This window comes from Heloderma suspectum, chromosome 3, assembly GCF_057233095.1.
Source record: "Heloderma suspectum isolate Gila_16-S chromosome 3, 16-S_ref, whole genome shotgun sequence".
Lineage (NCBI taxonomy): Eukaryota > Metazoa > Chordata > Lepidosauria > Squamata > Helodermatidae > Heloderma > Heloderma suspectum.
In genome coordinates, this window is record NC_139460.1 from 156375768 (window position 1) to 156391807 (window position 16040).

General features: G+C 44.2%; 1 protein-coding gene across 6 annotated transcripts in view; it reads right to left on the minus strand.

Annotated features, from left to right (window-relative positions):
• Nucleotides 1-16040, minus strand: part of LMO7 (LIM domain 7) — a 202771-nt gene that overhangs the window by 49668 nt on the left and 137063 nt on the right. For 3 of the 6 annotated variants that reach the window (XM_084844815.1, XM_084844814.1, XM_084844818.1), the window contains 3 exons: nt 12473-12725; nt 5481-5510; nt 2094-2211 (listed from right to left, as the gene is read on the minus strand). In XM_084844815.1, coding sequence (XP_084700941.1) covers nt 2094-2211; nt 5481-5510; nt 12473-12725 — 401 coding nt within the window. Of the gene's footprint in view, nt 1-2093; nt 2212-5480; nt 5511-7618; nt 8339-9748; nt 10034-12472; nt 12726-16040 lie in introns of all 6 variants that reach the window. The other 3 variants (XM_084844819.1, XM_084844817.1, XM_084844813.1) reach the window with 2 other exon arrangements.

Genomic DNA, 16040 nt, shown 5'->3' on the forward strand with positions numbered 1-16040 from the left:
GCTGCTGTGGCCACCATTGCTGTCCTTACAGCTGTGATAGGCTACGTAAGTATTTACGTAGCCTATCACGGCTACCCCCCGCAAAAAAAAGCGTATGCAAATGGTGGCGGCTACAGTGTCTGCCATCTGCGTTCCCTATTTTTTGCTATTCTAGCCTACATAAATATTTACGTAGGCAATTACGGCAAAAAAAAGGGGAACACAAATAGCGTAGTGGGCACTATTTGCGTTCCTTTTTTCCCCCGCCGTTCTAGCCTACGTAAATATTTACGTAGGCTAGAACGGCAAAAAATAGGGAACGTAAATGGCGGCCACCGTAGCTGCCGCCATTTGCATATGCTGGGTTTCTTGGGGGGGGAGTTTAGCCGTGATAGGCTAGGTAAATACTTACGTAGCCTATCACGACAGCCTGGCTGGACCCAAATGGCGGCCGCTACTATCTGAATAACCTCAGTGCTAAATACAGTGTCTATTGGCCTGGGTGGGAGCTACCGGGTTACTTTGGGGAAATTTGTGGCCGAGTTAGGCCTGTCCTACCTTGCAGGGTTGTTGAGGTGAAACCAACAAACTTTCACGTTCATTATCTCTGATCTTTTAAAAAATGGGATAAAGGTCATTTAGTGCAAGAGACTCCTTGGATGTTGACAATGTCACGTAAAGGACCGTCAAACTTCTGTGAGTAACCAATCTCAATAGAAGGATAAAAGCCCCATGTGGAGAAGTCCTTTGCAAATGCCCCACCTGGGGGCATTTTTAATCCTTCTCTCCCCAGATCTGCTGGGAAGAATGCAGGTGACAGGGGGCCATTTTTGGGGAAGAATCAGTGGGCATAGGAGGTGTTAAGCATTTCTGCCTGCCTACCAACCCTTCTTGCAATCCTCTACACTCATGCTCACATTATCTCATACATGAGTTTCATGGCCTCTGACAGGGCAGAACTACATGTTATCTTGGCAAACAAAGTTGATGAGGGCAACATGGCTACATCTTTTCTTTACTTGCTCCCAGCATCTGACAGCCAGAAATATAATTTGAAAATGGAAATTGCATTTCTGTCTTAAGCAGACACTCCAAAATAAAACTCACTGGTTAATTATTCACTATATGAAGTAGCATTTGTTTTAAAGCTGCTGGCTATCCATTTCACTGGATGTGTTCAAGATGTATAATCAATTATCTTGTTCAAGAGGTGTTCTCTCTATTTTTCTCCATTTTATTTAGAAGAACTCCTCAACTGGAACTGCTACGTTTCCTGCCATCCACATAACTCTTAAATTCAGAATCAAAGTATTTGCAAGAGTGAGGAAGTGTGGTAATAAGCATATCATAATATCACCACCTAATGCCAAGTCAGAAGCAGGCCATGATAAAACAGGGAGAATTCTATTGTTTTAAAGTATTGAGACCGAGACTAGACAATACATTTGATATGTAATTTTCTATACTGGGATTGTTTTTCTTTCAGAAATAGTGGGTGGGTAGATTTGGATCAGGACCACTATCACATGGGCCCTGCCTCTCTACACATATGCCTTCTGAGAACTGCCCCCCCCCCCGAGCTGCTACTTGTCCCCAAAGTTGCAAAGGACGCAAATAATTTGGGAGTGTGGGATTTTTTGGAGGAAAATTTCAGGGGTGGAATGCTCAACCCCCATCCCCCAGTCCTGATCTGGATCACCCCTTTCCCTAGCTTGTATTTCCAAAAGTAAAAAAGCCCAGTACAGTCAAATTTGTCAAAGGTAATGGCTGGTCTGGGTCTAAGGTTATCAAAGCAATTATGTGCCCTTTATCCATAAACAGGAATGTTTAAGCACCATCTACTTTTGAAATCCATATTAGTATACTACATTTATTAGCCCAAACAAGAGACCACAAAAACATGCAAGCTTTCGAGATCTCCAAATTTCGAATCAGGCAAGATCTGGAGATCTCAAAAGCTTGCACATTTTTGTGGTCTTTTGGTTGGCCTAAAGAAGGAATTACGCTAATATGGAATTTTGCTAATGGCCAACCTTTGCTTTTTATCTATTTTAGTTCTGCTCTATAGCATGCCCAGAGGTACTGCAAAATTTGAGCACCTTTAGTATACTTACATCTTGCCATTGCTCATCTTGCTGTTGTAACTGAGACCTTATTTTCTGGAGCTCCTCATAACGTAGTTGACGGATTGTTTGCAGCTCATCTGCACTGACATCATTCAAGGATTTACTCCTAGAGGTAGACACATTATTTTGAGGTTTCAAATTGCCTGAGTTGAGAGTAACAACTCACTGGAGGGGGAACTGAACTATCCAGTACTAAGCACTAATAGAGCTGTGCTAAACACAGCAAGCGAGACTGGGGGTGGGTAATACTGTTGGTCCTCTGGTGTATTATTATCTATAAAATGTAAGAGAATGGACAAAATATATCTGTTTCCACAAGCCTTTTCAAATTTTTGTGCCAATATTTAAAAGGCTCTGTTCCAAATAGGAAGCCAAAAAGCTGGGATCACGTACCTGGAAATTACCATATTGAACAAGAAAGTAAATATTGGTTTCCTTTATGGAACACACTTCTGTATCATTTGTAAACTTCTCTCTGCAACCAGGAGTACCACTAGCCTGAGATTAGTAGTGCTGCCTAAGCACAAAGCTTGCCTTATCCTAAACATAGATTTGGTTCTGAACATTTTCAGTTTAAAGAAACAGACATACCACAGCACACGGTGAAACTAAAAGAACAGTGCAGAACAAATTAAGACAGCTTTTTCATATTTGATTTTAGATTTGCAAAGTAAGTTGTCATAGCCTGTCATTACAAACATTTGTCATCACAAACAACTTTCTTCCAAGATTTCTTCTATTTTCACCCTCTCTGCAGAACATCTGGCACAACAGGAGACTGGATCATAAAGCCTAATATCAACTGATCCAAGATTTCTTCTATTTTCACCCTCTCTGCAGAACATCTGGCACAACAGGAGACTGGATCATAAAGCCTAATATCAACTGATGAGGAGGGGAGGTAAAAGGTTATGGTTGCAATCCTAGGAACACTTACTCGGTAGCAAGTCCCATTAAATGAAGCAGGACTTGTTTGTTACTGTGTAAACTTCCTTAGGATTACTATGTATGAAATAATGGAAGCATTAACCATGTTCCAGTTATTCCCTCCCAGCTGCTATGACTGGCTTTATTGTACTTAAAGTTGAACAGAGGGAAATTTAAGAAAGATTTAAAAAATCGAATGTATTTCTACTTTAAATGTTTTTTTAAATAAGTTTTTAAAAAGAAAATCAGCTGGGGAAAGAGTTACTTATCACAAAGACCTTCTCTGGCAGCTAATAACTTTGTAACTATTAACATGGTTAAAGTAATGAAAGACCTAAATCCATTATATTTACTCATCTTTAAGAAATGGGAATTCTGTCTTAAGTGTGCAATTAGCTTTCATATTCTTGCTGATTTTGGCAGCATATAACCACTTATGGATTTATCTGAATACTTATCACAAATCTGGTCCATTTCCAAAGGTCGTTGCCAAAAAAGCCACAAGAGACATTAGACAAGACGGAAAAGTTACAAAATGCTCATGCACATTCTAAACTACAATACAGCATTCAGCTCTCCAAAGGCAACCTACATGCATACAATACGAAAGCATTATTCAAAAGCAAATGCCAGGGCCATCCTTTAAACAGGATTTCAATAGTAACTATGCTCTGTATTTTCCATTATTTTACTGTTAGAGAATCCACTCGTATGTGTCTGCAGGTATTTGTTTCATCTTGCTTTACAGATGGAAATATTGGCTAGTTAGTTATAGCAATTACAACCAAATAAAAACAATAGAAATACAATAGAAAACACTGTGGTGCAAAATTGGGCTTTCAGCTGGGGCTGGATCCAGACACAATAGAAGGTGCCTGGAAATAACTTTCCCTCCCTCTTATATCTCCTTTTATGTTAGATGGTGGTCAGAATGGCAGTCAAGAAAATTTTAAAATACTTATAAATGCTGTGTTGGTGCTATTCTAAGAATAACTGAATCTTGTGGGTCCTGGTATAACAGTCTAAGTGTAACTGCCCTCTTCAGTGACTCTCACATGCAGTTTCATGGCCAAACTGGGCACAACTGTAAAATGTGCAGAAGTTGCCAAAAATGGCCACCACACACCTAACCTCCCACACCCACCCTGTAATATCTAGTAGAACTTCTCACATCATAACATCACAATACAAAATGCTTCCCTCATACCACCAATGCCATCAGCCAGTGATGTGGAGCTCAGCCAGGGAAACCTAGGACATAATGATGACATCACACTGTCATTTCTAATACACCAGGGGCGGGGGAGAACCTCAGACCCTAGGGTCCCAATCTTGTCCCTCAAGGATCCCCAGAAGACCATATCCCTTCTCCTGGCCTCACCTCCCTTCCCCAATTACCAATCATTGAGTAGTTTTCTTGCTTTTGTGCAGTTCTTTCCCCATTCTAAAAGGTTGAAATGCATCTCTCCTGAGGCTTAATTACTGGCAGTGAGAGCTTTAAAGCTAAAATATGCTAGTGTTTTTGCCTTTGGCCCCTCCCAACACTGGAATGTGGCCCCCAAGAGCTTCCAATAATGGAAACATTCCAAAATGGAATTTGGCCCTTTGTCTGACAGAGTTTTTTCACCCCCATTGTAATAGACAATATGGAAGGGACGGAAGGAATTAAGATACGCAGCTGCCGTTTTTGTTGTCAGCCACACTTTTACCACCATCATATCTAGCTTTGCTGTCAGTTATCAACATTTCTGAGATTTTCCCTATTTTAGAAGTTCCTTGGAAGAACAGAACCAGCAAATAGCGGGAAAATAGTTTTTAAAAGATACCAGCTTCATCATGTATTCCAAGTTGCTATCCTAATCACAAGTTGAATATCCTTGTCCCGACAGCATTATCTGCCACATTAAATGTTAATATTTCCCGCTCTGGTAAGTCGGAGTGGTCTACTTCGGTAAAGGAAAGCAGCTTGTAGCTGAAAACCTAAGACACTTATGAACACCACATCAAGCTGATACATCATACATCCTGTTTTCAGGCACATATTATTGGTTCAGCAAAGCTTTTGGTCGTTGACATCTCCAGCAGATAATAACCAGCTACCTGAACCTACATGTGGGAAGTTTGGATTGCATAAGCAGTATTCAAGCATGCTCTTTGAAGTGTGCCACATGCTAGGCTTTAGCAGTGGAACTTGCTAAAGAAGTTCCAGACAACAGCTGCCCATTTTTTTCATTCACCATATGTGCAACCCTTTTGCCATTTGGAGCTTTCCTAAATGAACTGCTGAGACTGCTATACAAACCAGTCAAGCACTGAGGCATGAAGCAGCATGCACAAGTTGCCTCAAGCATAAGTCTTTAGCCAGCTGTGAATGCATGAACTAGATGGTTAAACCACTGTACAGTTTAGGATGCTTATGTTCTGCCATGCTTTTATCATTAAACTTACCCATGCTCATCAGAAATCTTTTGAAACAGCCTGAGAAAAATCAAGAAACCAAAACAAGTTCATATTACCCATTCTATTTTCACTATATGTAGAGATGCCTACGACATTATGTGCAACATGCCAATTAAAACAATGAATAAGTTTCAAAAGGAATATGAGTATGAGCTCCCTATGACTATCTGAAAATTCTGATATTTGACTGAACTTTATGAGAATAATTTTAATTCTAAAATGTAAACCTCTGAACATGTGGTAACTTACATCTATGTATTTCTTTGTAGTTTAGTACGGACCAGAATACATGCACACTCCCTTACATTACCATGGAAAATGCTAATCTGAAGAGTTTTACAACACAGAAAAACATGGTTTTACACACTTACTATATCAGCAAATACACAGAATATATCAGAAGCTTAACACATTAAGAACAGCCTCAATTATAACTCTAATTCATATTTAGTAACTGTTTCTATAATATTCATTACAGAACTATTTCGAAACAGTCATGGAATAAAATGTTAGGGCAACGGTCCATGCCCTTTGTGTGCAACGGATAATAGATTTCTGCATGCAGGAGGGAAGCCAACGAGCGAAGGGCAGTTGGCAACAGATAATTCCATATGCAGGAGGGAGAAATCAAGGATTTGGGTGCCTCAAGTGTTTAATTCTAATTATTCCTTAAATTTATTAACTGTGTTAAGCTTCAGTATATGACCAACTTTCAGTTATTTTTCAATAAAACATGCAAAATTAGTGCTTTAGAACTATCCAACTAACAAAAACATACAATGTTTGCTGAAAGACTAATGAATTACCCAACTAGAATGAAATGGATGAGGGTATTTCAAGATGAGAAACACTTTACCAGGTGAACATAAGAAACCTCATTAAGATTGACCAAGGATTGTCTCTTCATGAAGATACAGGTGTTACGCTCACTAGAGTCCAAACATCTTCTGAAAAGGTTGTAAAATCCTCCCACATAAGGGCTAGATTTCAGTGGCTGGATTGGGACAGAGTTACCCATTAATATTTTAGTGGGAAATATAGAAAAATATAAATCAATGCAAACAGCCTCCAGGAGAGACGGGGCTAAAAATAGAATGGAAATGTTACTGCCTATTTCCCCCAGGAATACATTAATCCACCAAATTCTTTTGAGTTGGGGGATCCCTTTAAGTTAAGAACAACAAGGAAGGAATTTAGAAGCAAGACAGACTATGTGCTGCTAGAAAAGGTATGCGTTGCAAAAACAAGGGGGAAAGGGTGTAATATTAAGCCACGGTAGCAGCAAGAATAGACCTTCTGGAAGGTCTTAATAGACCATTAAAGTTGATCATGGGATTGAAGAGGTAGGATATGCACTAACTGGAGACATATTTTTCTTGAAAGATCCAGTACAAAGGGCTGCACAGTGAGCTTCTGAATCTCCCCTTGCCAGACAAGCTGCCTTTGGCCCCTGATGAAGCGCTGCTGCTGCCAGAAAAAAGGAGGGGGCAGACGATAAACCACAGTGTGATGAAACCACAGTGTGTGCATAAAGGGGCTCTTTCAATCACAAAGTCATTGACTGTGGAGAAAAATATATAACTGGGGAAGCAATTCATACATCAACCCACACTTCCTCATCCACAGGCATAGCTCTTGACACTACATTTAAGAGTTGTATATTTTCACAGGGACATTTTAGAAAAGGCTTTAAAGTTGATGAATGACAACAAAAGTTTTATTTCCATTTAGCCTCATGTACATTTGAAATGTGGAGGCTTCCAAGAATGACCACACAGAGATATGAAGAAGTGCCAGCTATCTTGTATCTGTTTTCAGAAGAAATATATTTTACTGATCCTTTACAGAAAGGAAGTTGTGTAAATTGGAGGTTATATTTAGTCCAGTGTTCAAAACAGTCCTGGAACTTCTGAAGTATGAAATTTGTAGTGTTGATGGGCTTGATAATCAACACAAGAACTTATGGGACTATACACAAAACACAAACAGGCTGAAGTTTCACATCAAGATACATGCATGTTCACATCAAGATACATGTTGAAAACAAGATGCCACTTCTCTTCATTACAAGCCCTATTTAAGAATATTCTGATGCAAGCACAATCCATGCATAGCCATGAGCTGACCTTTCAACCATTTGCCGTTTCTTGTGTCTGATTTTGCTGGCTTCTCTGATTGCCTCCCATTTTTCCATATCTTGTTTACTGCATGCTCCTGGAGAGAAACTAATTGGCTGCACATTAACTCCTACATTAAACAGCTCAATCCTGCGGGTCAGCATATCATCTTTCTTGTGTCGTGAAGATGGAGATAAAATCTTCCCACCACTTTCTCTCTCGGCCGTTGCAGTACTCTTCTCAAGCAAGCAAAGAAATTTGGCCTGGATTTCTGGCGGAAGACTCCAAGGATCCGGAAAGAGAGCAGGTTGATATTTATCTGGGGCACCTGATAAGGGCACTTCTTTTTTCTGTAGTTGAGCTTTGCGGACTGTCAGATCATCTTTTTCTAAATCTGGAATTGCAGATTCACCATTTCTGGGCTGGAGAACTATTTCCCCTTCTAAGTGAGGGCCTTGCTTATAGGAATTTCTAAGGTATTCAAAATCTTGGAGTATTACTGGGTTCATGTGGAAAGCACCAGTCTTACGAACAAATAAATCATCATTTTCCAAATCTGGATAAAGATCTCCATTTTCATTATTTGTTCGGTCATGTCCAAGCCTAAAGTAATTCTTTGTTCTGCATGATACAAGCCTAGGCCCTGAGGCAGGATCAATTTTGGTTCTAGTTTCAGAGGACAGGTAGTCATCCGAATATTTTTGCAGTGCCCGGAGAAATAAAAACTGACTGAGATATAAAAAAAACACACACATAAAAATTAAGAGTTGTATAAACCAGAAAATACAGAGACTTAGTTCTCATTGAGGTGATAAGTCAGTGTAGTGTAGTGGTGAGAGTGACGGACTGGGAGCCGGGAGATCCGGGTTCTAGTCCCCACTTGGCCATGGAAGCTTACTGGGTGACTTTGGGCCAGTCACAGACTCTCAGCCCAACCTACCTCACAGGGTTGTTGTTGTGAGGATACAATGGTGAGGAGGAGGATAATGTAAGCCGCCTTGAGTTCCTTGCAAGAGGGAGAAAGGCGGGGTATAAATGCAATAAATAAATAAATAAATAAAAATAAGTCTGTTTCTGGGCTCCATCACTTCAATCAGCAGGTGGGGCTCAGAATTCCTTCACACTTCCACAGAAGTTCTGTGAACATCTGAAACTGATATGTGAAGGGGAAAGGCTAAGATAAAACCCTTTCCCCTGACATATTAGTTTTTGTTTTGAGGGGAGGGGAGGCATTCTTTAAATATATATAGTAGCATTCAGTCAAGTCAGCCCCTATTTGCACTCTGAAGTGGCTCAGCCCCAAGAGAGGTCTGCCAACTCAGTGAGAACTTGACCTGAAATGTAGGCCAAAAAGATTCATATATTCTGCAACAGAAAAGCGGGTACACTACAACACTGAAATGTAGTTGGTTTAGACTCAATCTTTAAAAGGACAACATCTTTACTCCAGAACAGCAGGAAAACATGCCAGCCACTGCAGAAGACATGAGAGCATGGAGTAGCACACACAAAAATCCAGTTTACTTTAGTGGTGTGAATTCAGCAAGATAACAGATATGGACGACATAAAAAAAGTTAAAGGTGGTTTCCCACATTAACTTCTCATTTTAACTTTTAGCAAACAGCAAGTTCCTTGACACACAGGATAGCACGGCTCATGCAATTGTAGCAACCTTGGTAGATCGGAGGAACAACTAGTTTTCTCTTCTGCAGCTTGCGATAATGGTTTTGACGCATATTCGGCTGCTTGTTTAATGAAGTATGGATCTTCTCTGCAACTGTTATCCAAGCTACTCGTGATAATATTGTTTGGCTGGACTCTTGCAACATCCTCTTCAGAATCTGCGCTTTTACTACACGGTAGTATATGAGCGGAAAAGGGAAAAAACAAGGAATATGTAAGTTCTGGCACAAAAATTGTGCGCAGTAATCTATTTCAATAAATAGCTTAAAATAATTGATGTACGAAGAGGCAATACATCACAACTGAATAGAAAAGCTTTTCAAGTTCCACAGGCAGAAGCCAATGAAGATTTTATCCCCACGCTACCATCAAACGTGCACACTGATTGAGTCAGTTAAAAATGTATGTTTAAAAAGGTCTGGTTGGATGGGAAAAGATCATGCACGATGACAAACCTGAATCCTTGAATCTCCTTATACCATTGTTTGGAAAAAGATATTCTCTTTGCTTTTTTCCAATGCAACTCTTCCCCTGGAGACCAAGACTTAGGAAGAAACTTATGGGAGGAATCTTTTATGTTTGACATCGCAGCATTTATTTTGCGAACATAAAGGTCATCTGTTTCAATGTCTGGAGTGCCTATTGTCTCTTCCTCCTCCTCAAAATAGTTGGAGAAGTCTGAAAGAATATTAGCTGCTGACTTGCATTCCATCTCTTGCTCCAGAGTTCTTCTCTTGTTACTGTACAAAATATCCAGTCAAGTTATACTTTCGGAAATAATTGGAAATCAAGTACACAAGATTATATTTTGTCTAAAAATTACTAACTTATGAATGAAGCAAAATTAATTTCTAGTACAAAAGCACCACAATAGAATAGATGGTAGATGGTTATCACTGAACACTTGTCTTCCATTTCACCACCATAAAATGTTAAAAAATATACACTGACGCTACTTATCAGAGAGAGAGAGAGAGAGCGCGAGCGCACTGTTTTTAAAAGGCACATCAAAACTTTCTGGCATTAGAATGCATTCTTTACAGAAAGCTTTTTTGGTAGCTTAGGAATGAATTACTTGGATTTACTAAATTAGACCTTTGACAATTTCTTTGCGCACCGCAGATAATGGGCCAGCTGGACAGCATCTGTGAGCATCAGATTTAGAAGTACTGTTATGGTACATAAAGAATTCCAGGTTGAGCAGGCTCTTTTCAACCAAGAATCTGTAACTTGCCAAGTCATTCATAATCATATCAGGCAGTTTTCCTTTCATCATCCAAACTGGAGCATACCATCATACTGATAGATCATCTGTGGGGAAACTAGATAGATATGCAAAGCCACATTCTGTTCTGCTAGTTTGACTGGAAGCTAAAAAAAGCTCTTCACATCTGCTGAGGTCAGCCAAAATAGGGATAAAGCAACAGAATGAAATCAGTATACCTTGTGACTAGCCCTACTACAATCATAACATAAGCTAAAAACAATGTAAACCTTGTAAAAAGGAATCCAGGAAAGAAAGGAAGATTTTGCACATGATTATTTTGTACTGGGGAGGTAGGGGCACATTCATCTTAGGCAACAGTTATTTAAAATATGAAATACATGCGACTTGATTTATACTAATTTTAATATGGTACACGTTGTTATGGGTTACAGCCTATTTCCTCTCATACTGTTGGTGTCAGGTAGTGCCTGGCAGTTTTTCCCATCTCTGCTTCCCCACTGAAGCCTCTTGTTCCAAAAGGTTCTCCGGAGGGTGCTCCTGAACAATGTGAGATGGGACGCAGGGGGAAGTGAAAATTGCCTAAAATTAGTTCAATACCATTTTTGGCAATTCTCCCAGCTTAGTAGGCCCTGGCACCCTATCCCACATGGTTCGGGAGATTCCTCAGACCCACGCTCTGGAGAACCTTCCTTCCATGAACTTCCTTAGGTTAAACATTTATCTTAGGATCCAAGCCAATGAACAGAAGGTTTACTCTCAATTATCCTATTAAAGAGACAGGAAGCAATATTACAAGTTATATGGGAGAGCAAAGGGAATTAAATATTTTGATAAACTATTGATCATTTTAATAGCTTTAAACAGAAACAGAGAGAGCAATCCTATGGCCGCTAGACGCTGTCTAGAGGGCCATAGGATATGCTCATTTCTGGGAACCAACCTCGGAGCCTGCGCTCTGAGGTTGGTTCCCGGAAAACTGACCGCCCACCCCCATCCGCGCTGCCTCAGAAGCAGTGCGGAGAAGCCCTGTCCTCCGCGCTTGCAAGAGGAGCACAGAGTGACTGAAAAGGGGAAGGGCTGGGGGTGTTCCAGGGCGGGGAAAGAGGAGCTGTGCATCCAGTGTGTCGTACGGCAGCTTCCTCTTCTGGTCACCCCCCCCCCCGCTACTAGACAGCTGAAAATGCCTGTGTAGCGACAAACAGCAAGGCAGGAGAGGCGCAGAGGAACAATCCCCCCGTGCCTCTCCTGCCTTGCTTTGGATAGGTGGTCGCCTCTGAAGTTGGAGGCGGCTTCCTATCTAATTAGGATTGCACCTTAAAAAGCATCCAGGACACTCCTTAAAAATGAAAAGTGTTGTCCTCTCAACTTAAAATACAGACGTTTATTCCAAAATTGTGTATATAATTGAACTGAATACTTTTAAACACTGTGCCAACTTTAATACAGGCAACTTCCTTGGACTGGTGCAGATATAAAAATGGTCAAGAGATGGAAAAGTTAAGACATCAGAAGCATGCTGTGGAGACTCATGAGCCCCTCCCTTCTGCTCCTACTCAAAATCCTCCCTTCTCTTCCATGGTTTGTTCTAAGCATGGCCTAGCATTACACCTGCATCAATGTTAACCAAAGTTTGCAAGGGCAAATTAATGAAAACGTAATGCTTTGTTGTTCAGTTGTTACGTCATGTTCGACTCTTCGTGACCCCCTGGTTGCACGCCAGGCCTTCCTGTCCTCCGCTCTCTCCCGGAGTGAGCTCAAGTTCATATTCATTCCATCGGTGATGCTACAGCATTATTAAAACAAATCATTTCAAGGAAGGACTTTGTGCAGGAGGAAGAAGGAGAAGGTCTCCATTGGCAGCGTTAGGTTTGCACTGGGCCTTTTTGCAGCAATAAATTAACCCTTGCTACAATAGGATTATTTAACATATATTTAAGTGCTACATGAATACCTTGAAAACGTTCCATCTGGCTCAGTAAACACAGGACTTGCCCAGCTTCTTCTATTGTCCTCATTCTTCTCTGTCCTCTTCTTCCTCAAAGGTGCTGGCATGTATGTTGGTGGTTTGGCTTTGCTGGGTAAGAAACGATTGAATTCTGCAGCAGGCTTGGGCTCAATTAAGGCAACTCTGCGGTATGACATGTCATCTTTACTGGGATCATGCATTCTTGCACGTGTTTCAGAATCTGTGTCACTTTCACAATCTTTTAATGAAAAGAACAAAGAAGAAATCCTCTAAGTTGAAATTTCAGCAACAGGAGCTTATGATGTTTCAAGTTAGCATTGACCTATGGTTTCTGAGATTTTTGTTGCAAATGTGCAGATCAAAAGAGCCAGGACCTGCAGGAGAAGCCACCACCACCACCAGGAAAGAGGCACGCCTGCTGCTGCTGGGCCTGCTGCTGCTGCTGCCGCCGCCACCACCACCACCACCAGGCCTTCCCTGTGGACTTCTGCCTGGCAGACCGCCAGTCCCTGCAGGACCAGGCCCCCAGGTACCGAGCCAGCTGTGCTGCTCCACCTGCCCTCCCTGGAGGGGCTACATAAGCTGGCTGGCTGAGGTGGCCTGGGAGAGCCAGGGCCTGCAGGAGAAGCCACCACCACCACCGGGGAAGGGGCGCGCTTGCTGCTGCTGCTGCTGCTGCTGCTGCTGCTGCCGCCGCCGCCGCCGCCGCCGCCACCACCACCACCACCACCACCACCACCACCACCAGGCCTTCCCTGTGGACTCCGGCCTGGCATTATTTTTAAGGGGATTTTAATTGTTTTTTTGGTTTGTGTGTGTGTGTTTCTGGGGGATTTTGTTGTGTTTTTAGGGGTGGGTAGCCTGCCTGATAGGCGGGAGCGAGGGGGCATGTGTCCACCTGATGGAGGCAGTGGGGGGAGTGTTGGGGGCCAGAAGTTACCAAGGCTGGGCGGCAGGCACTGGCGGAGCGCTAGGGGCAGGCCATGCCAGGTAAGGGGAACGAGGGAGAGATGTGTAGTATCTGTCCCCTGCTCCGGGCCTGTCCAGAGCCAAAGGATGGCTGGGGGAGGCGTGACCCCATCTTCTGGCCTTCGTTTGCTGCTCTGCAATGCCAGGTCTGTTACCCAGAAAACCTCCCTCATCCATGACATGATCCTGGATGAGGGTGCAGACCTGGCATGTATTACGGAGACCTGGCTGGCCGAGGCTGCTGCTCCAACCCTTGTAGCCATGTGTCCAGCCAGATTTTCGTATGCACAGCAGCCGAGGGCTGGGGATCGGGGAGGGGGAGTGGCTGTTATCTACCGAGAGTCCTTGGTCTTCACCAGACCCCCTTTCCGGGAGACCAAGGTTGCTGAGTGCATGTACTGGAGGTTGGGCCCGAAGGGCAGTCTGGGGATTCTGCTCGTGTACCGTCCACCCCGCTGCACGACTGACTCCCTGGCCGAGGTGCTGGAGGTGGTCTCTGATGTGCGTGTACAGTCCCCTAACTTATTGGTGTTGGGGGACTTCAACGTACATTCAGAGGCCATCCTCACAGGAGCACCTTGGGACTTCATGGAGACCATGGCCTCCTGGGAGCTGCACCATATTCTAACTGGGCCCACCCATGTAGCCGGTCATGCACTAGACCTTGTGTTTGTTTCTGGAGAAGCGGGGAGTGATCTGGAAGTCGGGGGTATATCCACCACCCCCTTGTCACGGTCAGATCCTATCTGGTGACGTTGGACTTCTCGGTTCCACAACCCCTCCGCAGGGGTGGAGGACCCATTAAAATGGTCCGCCCCAGGCGTCTTATGGATCCAAATGGATTCCTGAACGCGCTTGGGGATTTTCTGGGGCACGCCAACGGCCACTCGGTCGAGACCCTGGTGGGTGGCTGGAATGCCGCAATCACTGGGGCATTAGATCGGGTGGCTCCGAAACGCCCTCTCCCCCTGAACAGGGCTCGGACTGCACCATGGTTCAATCCGTGGTTACGAGCTCTGAAACAGGAGGTGAGACGGCTAGAGCGCCGGTGGCGGAAGTCTCGCTCCAAAGACGATCAGACACGGGCTAGAGCTGTATCTTCAGCCTATCACGTGGCGGTGAAGGCAGCAAAAAAGGAATATTATGCTGCCTCCATCGCGTCTGCAGAGTGCTGTCCCAGGAGGCTGTTCCAAGGAGGCTGGTCGGTCCTGTGGCTCCGGAACCACTGGAGCATTCTAAGGCCTCCTGTGAGGCTTTGGCAAGGCACTTTGCAGATAAAATTGATCAGATTAGGTGTGTTACTCTGCATGCTGTGAATACAGTTAGTGAGCAAGAGGCGGCCTGTGGCAAACCGGTTTTGTGGGATTGGTTCCAGCTTCTTCCTCCTGATGAAGTGGACAAGGTGCTTTCATCTGTAAGGCCGACCACCTGCTTACTTGATCCTTGCCCATCTTGGCTCATTATGAGCTGCAGAGAGAGTAGGGATGGCGGAGAATTTCTCCCCGAAACTTCGGGGGGCCGAGCGCCAACGTGTTCGGCCCCCCGAACAAGTTTCAGGGAGAAATCCTCCGAACCCCCCCCCCCGCACCCCCCCTGGGACGGGACTTACCTTCACCGAATGTCCCTCCCAGTGGCGGGTCCGGCCGGCGGTTCGGCGGGTGTTCGAGTGGGGCGGGAGCGGCAGCCAGTCTTTCGACCAGCTGCCGCCGCCGCCATTGCAATCAAAGAAAAAAAAAAAACGCCCCCTGATAGGCTACATGACGATTCACGTAGCCTATCACGGCTGACTTTGCAGATCTAGCCGTGATAGGCTACGTGAATCGTCATGTAGCCTACCAGGGAGCGTTTTTTTTTAAAAAAAAAACTTTCGCGTTCGCGGCCGGGCGAGGCGGGAAGCCTCCTCCCCGGCCTGAATTTCGGCCGGGGCGAGGCGGGAAGCCTCCCCCCCCGGGCCGGAACTTCGCGGGGGGAGCAGCGAAGCGCCTCCCCCCCACCGCGAACGTCCTTCGACGACAGGTAAGTGACTTTCGTCCACCCCTAAGAGAGAGACTGGGTGAGGGGATCAAGGCGGTGGTGAACGCCTCCCTTGAGGAGGGAGTGATGCCATCAGCCCTCAAGGAGGCAGTGATAAGACTGCTCTTAAAGAAGCCCTCCTTGGATCCTCAAGTTCTGAACAACTTTCGCCCAGTCTCAAATCTGCCATTTTTGGGCAAGGTGATTGAGCGGGTGGTGGCGGTGCAGTTGAAGGCACACTTGGAAGAAACTGATTATCTAGACCCATTTCAGTCAGGCTTCAGGCCTGGGTATGGGACAGAAACGGCCTTGGTCGCCTTGGTAGATGATATGAGGAGGGTTCTGGATAGGGGTGAATGCTCCTTCCTTGTTCTCCTCGACCTCTCAGCGGCTTTTGATACCGTTGACCACGGTATCCTCCTGGACCGCCTGGAGGGGTTGGTGATTAGGGACACCGTATTGCGGTGGTTCCAGTCCTTCCTCTCCGGCAGGTACCAGAGGGTAGCACTGGGAGAGGAGGTTTCGGACCCGTGGCTACTTACTACTGGGGTGCCACAGGGTTCCATCCTCT